This window comes from Carya illinoinensis, chromosome 15, assembly GCF_018687715.1.
Source record: "Carya illinoinensis cultivar Pawnee chromosome 15, C.illinoinensisPawnee_v1, whole genome shotgun sequence".
Taxonomy (NCBI): domain Eukaryota; kingdom Viridiplantae; phylum Streptophyta; class Magnoliopsida; order Fagales; family Juglandaceae; genus Carya; species Carya illinoinensis.
This window is the reverse complement of record NC_056766.1, coordinates 38,534,025-38,550,121: the sequence shown is the minus strand read 5'-3', so window position 1 is coordinate 38,550,121 and position 16,097 is coordinate 38,534,025. Positions and strand designations below refer to the sequence as shown.

General features: G+C 30.9%; 1 protein-coding gene across 1 annotated transcript; it reads left to right on the top strand.

The window, feature by feature from the left end:
• Positions 1-12,618: 12,618 nt before the first annotated feature.
• LOC122295401 (nudix hydrolase 18, mitochondrial-like) lies at positions 12,619-14,188 on the top strand. Its single transcript, XM_043104408.1, has 5 exons — positions 12,619-12,878; positions 13,119-13,224; positions 13,350-13,433; positions 13,526-13,654; positions 13,766-14,188. The coding sequence occupies exons 1-5, from the start codon at positions 12,718-12,720 to the stop codon at positions 13,859-13,861; spliced, it is 576 nt and encodes a 191-aa protein (XP_042960342.1). The 5' UTR covers positions 12,619-12,717; the 3' UTR covers positions 13,862-14,188.
• The last annotated feature ends 1,909 nt before the right edge of the window (positions 14,189-16,097 follow it).

Sequence of the window (16,097 nt, the reverse complement as noted above, 5' to 3'; positions counted from 1 at the left end):
TTAGCCCAAACTGATTTTCACAGATAGAAGGATAAACTTCAATGGATGCACCACTCTTCAGGCAACTTCTCTGTCAAATCTGTATATGCTGCCATTACCATGAATTCTAATCCTTTCCGGGAGAAGTCAAACAGTTGGAAGAAACTTTGAAAAATCAAGATTCAAGATAGATTAAAGTTGCTTTGTTGAAAAATTCTCAGCAATGTAATTCCCACAAAATCCTTGGTGAAAAGATTTACTCCTATAAGAAAGGAAGAAAATCATTGCCCCATCTGCAATAGTGAGAAAGAGAAACAAACTCATTTGTTTTTAACTTGCCCTTTCACCAAAATTCTATCAAGACACTCACCTTGGCCCTTGGATATCTCTTGTTTTGGGAACTATGAAATCAATAAATGGATTGAATGCATAATTTCTCCCATAGAGAAGCTGAACATTTTTCCTAGAGAGGAACAAGAATTTCAAATCTCTGCCATTAATGCTATGGATAGTATCTGGTTTTTAAAAAATAAAATTGTTCATAAGTCTTTAATTCCAAATATTGATAATTTTATTTCTGGCATGTTGAGGACTTATAAGGAATACAGTAATGTGTAGGGCAATAAACAAGTAAATGAAAGCTATAACTGGAGAGCTACACCCAAAGGGCATTACACTCTATTATTTGATGTAGCTATTAGGAAAATAGGTAGCACATCAGGGGCAATATGCAGATCGGAAGATGGCTACTCAACCTTCGTCATCACAAAACATATAATTTCACCGTGATGTACATTGGACTTGCAGAAGTTCAACTCAACTCAACCAAATCAAGAAAATAGTTATTACAAATGACTCGTTAATGGTCTTGCAAGCTGCAAATGATCCTGACAAAGTCTCAGATTGGACTATATATTCAGCCCATACAGTAAGCAATATTAGACCTTTATTGAACTCATTTGAAAGCTGACAAATTAAGAATATACATCGAGATTTGAATCGATACACGCATTCCATTACACAATGGGCCGCCTCCATGAATTTACATGGAAGCATACCTCTTTCTTTTATTCTACCATGTCTCTTGGATTTTTACAGCAGAAAAGATCCTCCATACAGCATGTATCTGCCAGCTGTTGGCTAGTTTGTTTTAATTTGGTTGTAAGATAGTATTTATTAAATGAAGTAATCTTGTTAAGAGAAAAAAATGTCATGATAATATAAGAATATCACGTCGTTTAGATACCTAACTATTTTCCATCTAGAAGCACGTTGGTATTCTTAAACCATACACATTATTATATGACAATCGACAAATAATTAACAACATAAATATATTTAATAACAACTCTTCAACAATTATTACAACATCTTAAAAAATCTCATGTTTTATCTCATGAAACAGGATCGATAGAGATCATTCACAAATTCAGAAAGCGATTTTTCAAGACTGCAACACGTACGATACAGAGGCCATCCATCACGAGAATCTGAGCATCCAGCTTGCAGGATCCAGGCCCACAAAAACCAGCTTAAAGCTGCACAGCTTATCCTATCACTACCCATTTCCCTGTACTTCTTCTGCAACTCTCTCTCTCTCTCTATATATATATAGTATTATCCTATATGTAGAGTCGACTACTTGATTATTGATATTAAGACTGTTAATTAGGTTTCAACTACTTATTGGTCTTCATTTTATCGAACGTGCATTGTCTGGTTTGTGATCGAACACGTCATGCATTGTCTGCCATTGTTAATGGAGCTCGACCCCTTCTTTTCGAAGATGGTAGGGCTTAGGTTCGTGTTTTTGTGTGGCTGAATCTAATGGCACGTTAAATAAAATATTATTAGAATATATTATTTTTATATTAAAATTTAAAAAAATTATATTAAAATTTAAAAAATTGTATTAAAATTTAATTTTATATAAAAATTTAAAAAAATTATAATGATTAAAATAAAAAGAGAAAAAAGTTTTTTCAAAACAAACTAGGCCTGAAACTTGAGCATGGGGCTGAAAACCTGCTAATGCATATTTTTGTCCTCTCCCTGGCCTGTCCTTTTTATTCCAGTCACTCATGAGTCAGGTGACGGGACACCCTCCCCTAAAGTCAATGCAGGGGACCCCAAATCCATCGACCTGTCCCTCTTTGAATTGGGAAATGTTTGTGAATCCGCTGCTGGCTCCCGCTGAATCTATGCTGGCTTATTATTATTATTATTATTATTATTATTATTATTATTTATTTAATGATTAAATAAGTATATTTTTATAATAATGTGAAATTTGTTCAAAACAAATATTTAAAAATATTAAAAAAATACATGTAAAAATAACCATATCATACGATTGACTAGCATTAACTCACAACAATAGCGCTACGGTAGTGCCATACCTATAAATTTCGTCTAACCAGTAGCCCCTGCATGCCCTCATCTACTTTCATTCAAAAATAATAATATATATATATATATATACAAAAATTAGAAAAGTTGATAAATATGAAATTTATATCCAAAATAATAATTTTTTAATAATAAATTTTATTTTTTATTAAAAAAATATGTAGAACTTACACATTAAACTGTATCCAATACCATTCAAAATTAATTATAGTTATAAAAAGTTCTTCAAGGCATTCATTTATGAGTAGTAATAGGTTTACTACTCTATCACTACTTATTTACTACTTATAAGATATTATAAATTTTTTATTTTTTTCATTTTCTTTTAATTCTTAGTCATTAAGAAAAAATTTAAAAAATATTTAATTTTACTAATAATCAATTTATTAATCATTAAATAAAATAAAAAAATAAAAAATATAAAATATAAAATAAATAATAAATAAATAATAAAATAGCAATAATTCTGCCATTTTACTTTAAAAAATATTATTCAAGTTGGTGCCTACCCATGGTACGTCTGGTAGGCCGGTTTTAGATATTTTAATGCAATATTTTAAGTGGCAGCAGGGAGATGGAAAAATAAAAATAGAATATTAGGAAAAGACTTGGCCGTATGGGGCGGCACAGTAGCCGGACCCTATTAGGAAGTCACTTGGCCATATGGTTCTGCTTTTCTCTTCAATTATTATCTGAAAAAGAAGGGCATAGGGACAAGAGCACATCAATGCAGTGTCCTATAAGGAAAAAAATGTCCAAAAGTTAGTGAAATTATATAATGTTGAAAGAGACTCATGCACCAAGTCATCATGTCATGTGATGATCCATAAATCTAGCGTGGATTTCCCTCCACTAACCTTTAATTGCAGACTAGTACCCCTGCAGCTTCTCCTTTGGCTTTTGTACAATTTGGATGGATATAATAATCTTCTTTTTAAAGTCTCTTTTGGTTTTACCTATTATGTAGGGTAGGTAGAATTTTACTATATATATAAATACAGTCGTATATTAATCTGTGTATCAATATTAATTTATTCATATTTAAAATTTAATTTAACATTATTTTTAATAAAATTTAATTTTTGACCAATCACATCATATTAGTGTACAGATAAGTGCATAATTATGTTTGCAACTATATTTTTCCGAGTAGATATAGTTATTATGTTTGGACAAATAAAGTGTACAAAAAATATATATAAATGACTGTAAGTAATATTATTTTTTTATTTATTATGACATGTTTGGAATATGGAATAAGACAGAAAATTTTTATCTTATCTTATCTTATTATCATTCACATATTTCTCATCTCAGTATAACCAAACAAGATAAGTCTTCCATAGTACTACGCGTCAACCCCCAATGCTAACTTGGTTGTTGATGCTGGTCTCCTACTTTTTTCCCTCACTTGGTCAATATTTAAGGCAAACCTAACAGTTTGATCAACTATCTATGATAATCCATTCTAATAAATGATAACGATATACAGTGTATATATGTGATCCCAGATTGTTTACAAAGGAAAAGTTATTACTTGTTATAATATTTTAATAAGACTCTAATTATATTATTGACTAGTATTTATAAAGTAATAGCCATGTGGCTTGAACCTTCTGTTGGAGTGTTAACATGATTCTTTTTGGATAAATCTTGGACACGACAAGGTAATCAATCTTCAATTCATAATACAATGGTTCTAAGTTGCATATGAACTAAAAAACAGTTGTGAACGCAGAATATTGCAAAGAAAAAATGGTAGGGCTTGTCAATTGTCCATCAGTTTCGATATAAGGTCACTTTCCAATTAGGTGTGACTGAGAATTATGATTTCATGTATATTTATATCAACTTGTAAAAAATATATGAATATTATAAGATCATAGACACAATGGTAGTGATCTTTGTCTGTCTTCTTATCATCAATCATCATTAGACATCCTTGATAATCTTATATCATGGGGTAGAGGAAATGTACGTCCAAACCAAAAGATAAGAAGTTTATGTGGCTAGCAAGGGTGACAATGGAAGTTAGGATTCAACTGCCTCAAGATTCAATTTGCATGCTTTTCTCTAAGAAAACTCAATATTCTTTAACATTATTTCTCTGCCATACATATATATATGATACTTATCTAAGCTTTATATATAATTATATGCATAAAGTAGGAAGGTTGTTCCCTCACCTGATTTCCCACTATCTTGTGCAAAGTTGATATGGAAATGACTTCACTTTGAGGTGGGTGTGCGCGCATGCCACCATCATGTGCAAAAAAGTAGCTATGTTCATCACTTAACTAAAAGAAAAAGCTGTGAATAAAGTCATTTTGCCAAAGATGCTGCTGTCCTAAAACCATATCTTCTTGTGCTTCCAAGTGTGCAAGGCCATATATATGTGTTCAGTACTGTCTCCAGGAAAATACTTATATTGCTCTTTAAAAAAAACCTCTGATCATGCTGATCATCGTGTGCCTTTTGGCTCATGGAATGCTGAATAAGTAGGGACAAATAATTTACAGGAGGGCCATTAGTTCTTTCTTTTCTTTCTTTTTTTGGTTTTTCTTTGGGGGGGGGGGGGGGGGGGAGGGGTTCATTGATGTGAAGTAGCACTAGCACAATCTTGTTTGGTTAACCAAAATTAAAAATTTTATCTTATCTCATCTCAACTCACCATTACAACTTTACAAAATATAATAAACAATCTAACTTTTTAAAATCCCAATATAAAATTAATATTTAAAAATTATATTATAACAATATTTTATTTATTACTATTTAAAACATCTCATCTCATCTCATATGTATAACCAAACGGGGCGTTAATCCTTTAGTGACTCTACAGCCACACATGAGGGATGCCGACATGCGAATTCTTTTTTTTTTTTTCATGCATGCATTTTTTTAACACTTAAATGTTAAAAAAATTAATAATATTATTGAACAATACTTCCTTATCACTAAGTAAATAAAACATAAAAATAAAAACCTCATTGTCGAGAGCCCATTTGTGGATTTAGCATTTCTCTTACTGAGTTTTGTTATGTACAAGCACACTTCATGCACCAATTTACGTATCGATAATTTTTTTCTTCTAAAAAAATTAAAAAAAAAATGAGAGAAGAAAAAAATCTTATCTCATGAAAATTATTTCCGTTTTCAATTCATATTATTTCATTAAATATATGCCTTACATATCAATATCGGTATATGAATTGATGCATGAAATATACTTGCAAGAAAATTTTTCCTTGACGTTGTGATGTTTTTGAAGTCTTGTTTTCGTCCCAGCCGTGGGTAAGAATCCTAATTAATTAACCTCCCAAACTATCTAATGGATGATCGAAAATGTTGCCTTTTGTGAATGCGGTACTGAGAAAAGGGTCGCTTTTGAGTTTAATGTAAACTTCTTGAAGGCCTAGCTAGCCCGTTACAAATAATGCTTTCAATTTCTTGAAACAAGACCACTGAGTCGAGTGGATATTTTCTGCAATGTTATATATAAGGTTGGAGTGTATGAATTCTATTCAAAAATCTTTTAAAAAAGTGAAATTCATCGTAAAATGAAAAATGTGAACTTTTGCATATGGATTTCATTTTTTCTTCTTCGAAGTGCATGCACTGCGTAAAGTGGTTCAAGTCTGATAATGATAAGTTGGCAGATTCTATATTGATATTGCTGGACTACTATAAGAAGACAAATCAAAGTAAATATGGTAGGAAAATGTGAATGTTCTTAAGGTTGTGATGATATTGCATACGTGTCAATATTTTAGCTATAACTTTAATACAAATATCAGAATTGTGCATATGACTTCAATTCGAAAAGCTCTTTCGGTGTGCACATCGCATTCACCATGCTAGGCTTGGTGCTCTTCATTTTCACCTCAAAACCAATCGTTTTCTTCTACAAATCGTTAGCTTTTTTTTTTTTCCTTTCACGAAAATGTTTCACTTTCGCTTTTAGAGATAATCTTTATTTTGGTTTGGGCCAATTGTTTTTTACAAGATTCTTATCTTATTAAACGTTTTATTTTTATGCAATAATTGAGATTTTACATTTTTGAAAAAATTCTCAAAGTCTCTGATTTCTTTAACTATTTGAGCTCGACTTGTAAGTTTTGAAAAGAGTTTCGACTTTGATGAATTAACCCTACTCTTTATCTTTATCTTTGTTTTTCATCTTTTCTCACTCTCAATCCCTAATTTTTATATACTAACAAGCAAACTAGCCATCAAAATCATTCTTATTATGTCTAGTGTCAATGGGTGTCCTAAACCTACCCAAATCATTTTTCTTTTCATATATATGAGTTTAGCGTGTTGACCAGGTCTTCTATTTGTTGCTGATCACAAGTCACAAGCTCGAGGATCCTCAATTTAGTGGATCAAATTAAGGGATTCGAAGTGATATTTTAATTTTTATTTATCTGATTAGAAATTATTTATTATATTTTATTTTTAAATTTATAATCCAATATTATGTTATAAAATAACAAGAAAATAATAATAAATAGATTTTTTTATATTTTTTATTTCATCGTCGTTTGTGCATCTTGCATGTTTTCCATAACGACAAACAGTACTGTACGTGAAGAACGGGCAAACTTGCCGAAAGCATTACTGGTCATTGACTTTAATTGATTGTCTACAAGCTGCGAGTCGCTATAAAACCGGCGATCGATTGCATTTGGATCCATCCTTACCCGAAGAATATTCCTACTCCGTCTATTTCAATTGATTCTATCTTAATACACCGACAAGTGCTTCAGAAATAAAGAGAATCAATAAAAAGTCGTAATTCTACGAATTTAATTTCACATAATGAGTTAGATTTATATTATAATAAAAATAATTTTATGATTTAATAAATTATATTAAATTGTGTAAGTTTATAAAATTATTTTTATAATTGAAATTTATGTTTAAAATATTTCTCTAATATAAATATTGCTGGTAAATAATTTGTACTATTAGTTGGAAATTAAGGATTAACTACTTTATTGATCTTCTATCAACTTCATAAAATAATAATAATAATAATAATAATTGTGATTGATTACTAATATATATGTGTATATATATATATCAATTGAGAAATAATATTTATAATTTTAAGGTGTTTTGTGTACTTTTTTTGAAATATATAGGTAAATTAGGGACACATATGAAAAAATTATTTTTGTGATAGGGGGACCCGACCCCATCTTTTTTCAAAAGAGTTTTGTTAGTAAAGTTACTTTTTCGTACTTGTTGCATACTCTACTAATTTAATTGGTTAAAAAAGTTATTTTATATTAAAAAAAATGTAACTAATCATATTAGTGAAATGCATAAAAGAATACGTAAAAGTGCTGTACATAAAATTTTTACTTTTAAAAAGAGCGTGCAAAGGTTGCACACTTTATGACTATATTATAGCATTACTCGTATCAATTAGTTAAGCAAGAGTTCCGTCACTATTGTCTAACAAAGTGTGCATGAAAAATTACATTTGATTTCCTTATTTTTTTTTTAATTAGACTATCAAATTATTGAATTTAACATTAATAAATGAGTTAAAAATATTAGAACTCGTTGGTTGAATCTGAAAAGATACGAGAAATTGAAAGAAAAGTGGTAGTTAGATGGCTAAAATGACAATTTTGATGGTTCGATTGTCGTGATATAAAATGAATGCTAATTTAAGACATATGAGGGAAAATCTTTTAGTTTTTAATTATGTTTGTAGTTACATGATTAATTAAATTTGCCTATGAGTTTTCATTACTTGACTATGAATTTTTTTAAAACATCACTTTCTTAGATTACTCATTAATAAATTAAATATAGAAGAAAAAAGACAAATAAAGTATTGATATAGATATATTAAGCTGAGTGTTTTATTAATAGTAATGAGTTGAGATGGTAAAATGAGTTTTATAAAAGATGAATTTAAATATATTTATAAGAAATTAAAAAAGTTTTGGATCTTACGTGTAAAGACGTGTTGAGTTGAAAAATATAATCGATCTCACGTGTAAAAAAATTGTAAATTAAGATAAATTTAATGATTTAAAAATTAAATATTTAGATATTAGAATCAACTTATAATTAAATTGAACAAGTTCTAAATGAGACAAAGTGTTTCAAAATTTCAAAATTTTTTTTATTTTTTAATATTTATTAACATGACCTTTTATATTATTTTAATTCAAATGACAAGATTTCCAACCTTTAATGCTAGAATATATGATGAAAGAATTACAAATGATATAGATTTTTTAAAGAATTACATGACTTTATCGATTCCCTCAAATTAGGTTTGCTGCCGGCCAAACAAGTCGGTAGGTGCCGTTTCCAAGATTTGTTAAACATTTTTACTATTCAAACGGATTTGAAGCATACGAATAATTTAGATTATAATTTCGGCGGGTTTTAAATTAAATATAGAATATGATTAATAATTCTTATAGGGTACTTAAGGCGTGCGACTAGTTTATATTTGGAAAAGTTGATTTTAGTTAATTGATGAGATAAGATAACATTTGCAAGACTATTCCTCTAAAGTGATGTTAGACAAATCTAGATACCAACTAAAGTGATAATCTATAATTAATTATTTTAATGATAATGCTAGTGTAATGTGTGTCTTGATAACCTAGATGTCACGTCAATTTTTAACCTTTTTAGTACCCAATCATGTCTCAATGTTTTTAATCTCTTTTCTTATGACTTTCCACCTCCACACTTATTTTTTTGTGTCCCCATGATATTATTTTTTATTTAACCAACTTTCCTCTCCTCCATTACCATAATTTTTTCTATCCCTTTAATGTTTTTTTTTAAATTTTTTTAATTTAAAAAAAAAAAATCTTCACATACATAGATATTGGAGATTTACATGTATACAACACCTCTAATGGTACGTGCACAATAATTCATTTAAATAGTGAGATGATCTTAAATATTCTGTGAATAGTAATAAAAGAATAATAATAAAATATTAAATAATATTAAATAGTAATATAAAGTAATGAATAATAACATAGTATTCTTAAAATATTCTAGTATGCAAACAATTCCTAAAACTATAAGGACAAAGATAAAGAGATAATGGATTAAGATTGTTAATAAATAAACTCACAAATAAAATATTTAAAATAAATAAATAATAAATTATATCTATATTATTTTGTTAGTTTTAAACTTTTGACCTAAGTAATAATCTATAATGTGATCTTGGATTTAAATCCTAACTATACTTTTACATTCAATTTGAACTAAATATTTAATGTCTCGTTTAGTTATACAGATGAAATGTGATGTTTTAAATAATAATAAATAAAATATTATTATAATATAATTTTTTAATATTAATTTTATATTAAAATTTAAAAAAATTAAAATATTTATTTTATTTTATATAAAAATTTAAAAAAATTATAATAATAAATTGAGATCATACGAGATTTTTAAATTGACGTAACCAATCCGATTAGTCTATCATTTGGCTGGCATCTTGTTTTTGATATGACATATGCGCGAGAAATTTTTCATTGTTGAAATTGATGGCATCCCAATCATTCGGGGGAGATGGAAGTCACGCCAACAATAATAACTTGTTCTTTAAGGTATTCCGTTGAAATCGATCGTGTTCGGGGGATCGGAGGCGTGGCATATATATCCTAAAGGAAGCTACTACAGGCTTACAGCCACGGCACCCACCTCCCGCTCCTCCGTTGGAAGTTATCGTTAGTAGTTTAGTAATATTTTATATAATTTATTAAAAAAATTTATAATATCATTTAAAATATTTATTTAATCATAAAATAAAAAAATATTAAAAAAATAAAAATAACGAGCGATAGTCCGGAACAGTAATCCTATCATTATTCATACAGCTCTAAATCGATTGTGTGAGTCATGATAAGAGAGAGAATGCTCGATAATGCTAGAAAATTCTAGAACCTGTATATTGTATTATTTCATAAAGTAAACGTCAAGAATATATAGTACAATGACTAATATAGAAATATACACCCTAACTATGGTGCCCGTGATGCAGGTGATTAAAAATAATCTTTATACAATAATAGAGAATGCTCTGGTACCATGATAAGAGAGAGAATGCTCATGATGTGGTAAAGTTCTGGAATTTGTATATGTCATTACTTTAGAAAGTAAAATCTCAATATATAGTACAGTGATCAATATACACCCTAACTATGGTGCAGATTAAAAATAATGTTCACACAATAATAAGTGGAACTAGGGGTACTTATATAAAATAATAATAATAAAAAATAAATAAAGTGGAACTAGAGGTGAAAATCGACGCATTCGGCATAGTTTTTGGACAAAATCGATGTCGATTGAACGTCTTTTAAAAAGGAGGCGCCACCGATCGTAATTGGTCGATAGAGAGAGAGAAAATCGGTCGTATCGACTTAGGCAATTCTTTGTCGATTTTCAACTAATTTTCGATTCTTCTAGTGGCGAGCTTCCCCTAAGAGAGTAGAGAGAGAGAGTTTTGCAGAGGAGAGAGAGAGATGATAGAGAAACTGTCAACTGATGCGTAGGGAAGAAGAAGATAGGTAGAAGACGACGCATCTTGCAACGACAGCGTCATTTGATTTATGTGTTGTATACTATAGGTTGAAAATGATGCAGTTCCATATCATTTTGAGAATGTATATTAAGGGAGAAAAAATGATTTATATCATCAGTCGGTTCAGTGATACGGTTCGGTTTTAAACCGAGATCAAACCGCTAAATGTTGGTTTCTTTTATTTTTCACCTCATGCCGGCCAGTTCTCCACCGATTCCTGACGAGGCTAGTTGGTTCCCGTTAGTTATGGCCGGTGTCATCGGTTTATGTACACCCCTAAGTGGAACCATATCAATACAAGTAGATGATCACATCAAGGATATATAGTATAAGAACTATGAACTCCGTTAGCAAACCTTCTCTAGTCTATGAATTAGAAGAGAGAGTCAACTAACACAAGTCATTATCTTACCTTCCTCTTTTGTTTAAATGATGGAAAGTAGGAAGAAACGATAAAGTTGAAATGACCAGATTTATAATTGATCAGATGAAAAGATCCTACAAACTGTATTGGTGGACTATAATTTTTTTTAATTAAAATCTAACTTGCAATTATCTTTTTTTGCAAAAAAAAAAAAAACCAATAAGAGCAATCCAACTAAAAATAAATAAATAAATACTAGTTACAGTTGTGAGTGAGTAAGTATTGCGTAATCATTTTAAAAAAATAAAAATAAATGGGATACTTATATAAAAAAGTATTAATTTTTTAATAGTGGAACCCAATCTTTTTCAAAATGATTATACAGTACTTGCGCATTCTACGACGGTATATTGCATTACTAAAAAAACATATTTATATTTTCTATTTTTGCAAATAAATTATTAAAGTGGGTCACACTAATAAGAAAAAATAGTTTTTTAACACTTTTTTTGGGTAAGGTTTAATTTTTTACAAGGATTTATATAAAACTTGTCTGTCTGACACTTATACAAATTATTTCTCATTATAGAAATATTCTGTTGTTGAAACAAAATCTGGTGACCTTGTAAAAAATTAAATACTTGTTAAAGTTTTTATATTTAATATAAATAAAATCACGTTAATTTGTAAATATATTTTTATGAAATCTTTTTATCACTATAGCAATACATCTCTTTAAGATATAAGTCGAAAAAAATTCTCTACAATTTTTTTAAATATAATTTCTTGTATAAATCTATAAAGAAATAAAAATACTATTTTTTAATTAAATAAAACTCTTAATCTTTTTATCTATATTTATTTAAAATATGAATAAATAATTAGTATAAAAAAGAATAATATTATATTGTTTTTTATTACACTCGAGTGAAGTAAGTCAATTTCATTCCGCATTTATTTCATTGCCAAATAAAAATCAGACGCGAAAGCGTGTCCGTGGCGTCGTTTCGGAGTTTCAAAACCGAGTTTCCGAGTTGGGTCGCACTGACTTCATAGTGATGCTACGCGCCCTCCCCCAAGCGCACACTCCACACTTCTTCAAGACAACTAAATATCTACTACGCGCTTTAAAAGCATGTCACAAACACTTTCCATCTCATCCAATCCTCCGCCCCACCAACCGTTCCGTTTGAGCGTGGCCTTCACGTGCCCTGCTGCCCCCACTTCTCTTTATGCTCCTCTGACATTTTGGTACTATATATAGATGAGGCTACTGATCTGGTTTTCGGCAGAGCTTCCATCTCTGTAGTTTTTGCTCTCAGAAAGCATTCGACTTTCTCGGTTTTGGAGTTTTGTTTCTTTGAGTTCAGTGTATGATATGGGTCTCCTTATATCAAAGACGTCTGCAAATCTTCTCTTGTTTTCCTTCTTTTCTCAGAAGAGAATTCCCCTTGATTCTAAGCAATTCGAGATCATGGTCTCCCGCACAGGGAGGCTTTTCCAGCGCTACAACAGTAAAGGCTATCGCCAAGTTGTAGGGTATGTTAACTCTCCTCTTCTTCTTTTTTTTTTTCTCTCTTTTGTGGAAACTTGAAAGGATTGGGGTATCTGTATAATTTGTCTATTTGGGTATTTGTCGAATGGATGAAAACTTTTGTTTTTGTTTAATTTTTTTGGGTAATTCCAATATTTTTTCTTTTGTCATGTTGTGCGCACTTTCTCTTTAATCTCTTGTTCCAAAAAGAGTTTTTCTTATGTTGATGTTTTATATTTGTGCAGATGCATTCCATACAGATACAGGAAAACCAACCAATCTTCTTCCGTTGAGGATCTAGAGGTTCTTGTGGTTAGTTCACAGAAGAGTCAAGCAATGATGTTCCCAAAGGTACTATTAGAGTTCCCCCCCCCCCCCCCATGACTCCTTTTGGTCAACTTATACCGACTCATTTTATGTATTTGGTTTTGGATCTTCGTTTAACATTACCGTGCCTAATATCATTACAACCACAGGGAGGTTGGGAAATGGACGAATCTAAGGAAGTTGCAGCGAGGCGTGAGACGTTAGAGGAAGCTGGTGTCGATGGCAAAGTCCAAGTAAGTATCTTTAAAACAAATTTGCTTTCGATCCCTCTTAAGATCCGTTGCCAACATTTGTTCTAATTCAAATGTTTGGATATAATTTGCAGAAAATGCTGGGCAAGTGGAACTATAAGAGCAAAAGACATGGCATAATGCATGAGGGCTACATGTTCCCTTTGCTTGTCACGAAGCAGCTAGATATTTGGCCAGAGAAAAATCTCAGGGAAAGAAGATGGGTATGTGTCTAAATAAGACCTACGTACTCTTTTGCACTGCAAAAGTTGGTGATTACCACAAATTAGTGAGATGTTATATGTTCTCAATTTGCTTTATGTTTTGTTGTGTAGATGTCTGTGAAGGAAGCGAGGGAAGTATGTCAACAAGGGTGGATGAAGGAAGCTTTAGATAGATTAGTTAGCCGACAATCGCCAATTGCAACTTAAGCGGAAAGAGGAAGATGATGAAACAACTAGTACATAGAACACTGACTGTGGCCAATTGCCTGTTTTCTCAATGACTAGACCAAGAACTTATGGGACCAAAACATATGACCAAGCAGCACCAAAATATGAATTTTGAACATATGGGTTGGAGATTTGTATCGTTTCCCTTACAAATTCTTGGTCTTCATCTTTGAGTTTCGACTTCATTCGCAGTTAAAACGAGAGATTGAAAGTTTGCAGGATGTAGTTGATGGTTTAGCATCAGGAATCTTGCAGATGTACAAATGTTTGATTCATTCTTTTAATAAAATAGCTTCGATTCTTTCATGTATGATGTGTTGTTTGTGTTTTCTGAGTTCTGTTGAGTTGCCTTCATGTTGCTAGTTCTTGAATGAAAGAATGACTAGAGCACTCCAACATGTGTACAGTGCCATTGTTGATTGTGCTGCTTGGGGGAAAACCATAGGAAGATTTGTGGGAACAAACAACAAAGGTTGAATTGGTTGACAGTTTTGCTTATTTCTGGCATCGACAACCTCTTACCAACCTCATCAACGGTTTGTAGATTGTTGAATGGCACTGTACATTCTCAAGATTTTGCATTCTACCATTAAAATACTACAGACGACAAATCGATCGTAACTTATTTTCATCAATCTTAACGGTCAAAATTGGGCGGAATATTATTTAAGAAGTGCAAAACTTTTGATAGGTTGTAGAGTCTAGACGCAAAATATAAATGTACAGGTTCAAGTTTCAAACTCTGGTTTGGACATTTGGATCACTTGCAGTATGAACCTTGAACTACTGCAAGTATACTGTGAGAGTAACTGTCATATAGCACAACAGCACAACTGATTTAGTGCTTTTGCACTCGATTAAGATAAAAGCGTGCGAATTCTTATCCAAAAAGCTGTGGCTGAATTTCTCATGTAAACCTATATGAGTTCCAAGTGAGTAATAGTTAGAATCAGGGGTTTTAATACCTGCAAATTCATGTGCTTTTATATAATAAATCCATCAGTCTCCTCTCTGGTTTCATTGCCATTGGAGATCATGCATCAGTAATAAGAAAGACACCAAAATCGGCACCATCTTTACATACCGATATAGGAGCACCATGTATTGTGAGAATGAAGCTCTGAAAATCATTTTCGAAGTTCTTTGTTTAATAAAAACCAGTGTTGATTCTTATATAGGTATTTCCTTATGAATTCCTCTCTAACATCATATCATCTATGACTCAGAGATGCGACTTGGGGTGAACACAAAAAGATGCAATGGAGTTGGCTAGTCTTTGGGGAAATTATTTAGTATGGCTTGAATGGTTCAATATTGTACAAAAACATGTGGGTAGACGTAGATGAAACCCCCACAGATTTTCCAAGAAAAACCGCAGGAATGCTGACCTTTAAAAGTACTGCTCGATATTATTTTATGATGATCAGAGGAAATATTATAGCTAATTAAGATAAGGGTTTTGAAGCATGTATGCGTAGCAAGAATGTAGACAACCTGAACGACAAATATGGCCGACATGAATGTTTGTCTTTAGGCGCATGCAGGATTAGTTAAAGAGCTTGTCCTTGTCGATGCATTATATTTCTTTCAGATTTCTCCAATGATAAGAGTTCCGTGTAAGTTGGGCTTCATGATCTTTGGAAAAAAATGCTATCAAACTATACAAAGCTGCAATGATAACTGCATCGATCACACCATTAATTCCTTCTTTTAGTTGGAATATTGGACCCTGCAGATCATTGTCTGTATAAATTCCCTGTTCGAATTGCATAGCATTGACAGAGTCTAAAATCTTAGAAAAATCTTATTATAACATGATTCAAATAGGACTAGTGTGGGAATATGAATATTAAAGCTGCTAGCTAACCTTTTGTTTTTTTTTTTAATCGATTAGTTCTAACAATCTCACAAAATTCTCTCTTCGTAGAAATAAGAAAAGAGATATAGATCTATTCGTTACGATTGACGTATACATGTTGTATTATGTTAGAATTATGTTTAAGTGTATGTTGAGAGTATTCAACACTTATCAACATACTTCACTACTATTAATTACTTTATTATTGCTTTTCACCTATTTTTTACCACTAATCATTACTTTTAACTACTATTCAATATTCTATTATTACTTTTTACCTACTTTTTCACTACTATTCATAACATATCTTAACACTTTTCAACACCCAAACCCAACCTTTAAGATGGCCAAGCCGGC

What these genes read in the sequence shown, in the direction of transcription:
- LOC122295401 (XM_043104408.1), top strand. Translation starts at nt 12,718, where the DNA reads ATGGGTCTCCTTATATCAAAGACGTCTGCAAATCTTCTCTTGTTTTCC. An exon ending in GGCTATCGCCAAGTTGTAGG is followed by an intron (nt 12,879 to 13,118) that starts GTATGTTAACTC and finishes ATATTTGTGCAG; the next exon opens with ATGCATTCCATACAGATACA. An exon ending in ATCTCAGGGAAAGAAGATGG is followed by an intron (nt 13,655 to 13,765) that starts GTATGTGTCTAA and finishes TTTGTTGTGTAG; the next exon opens with ATGTCTGTGAAGGAAGCGAG.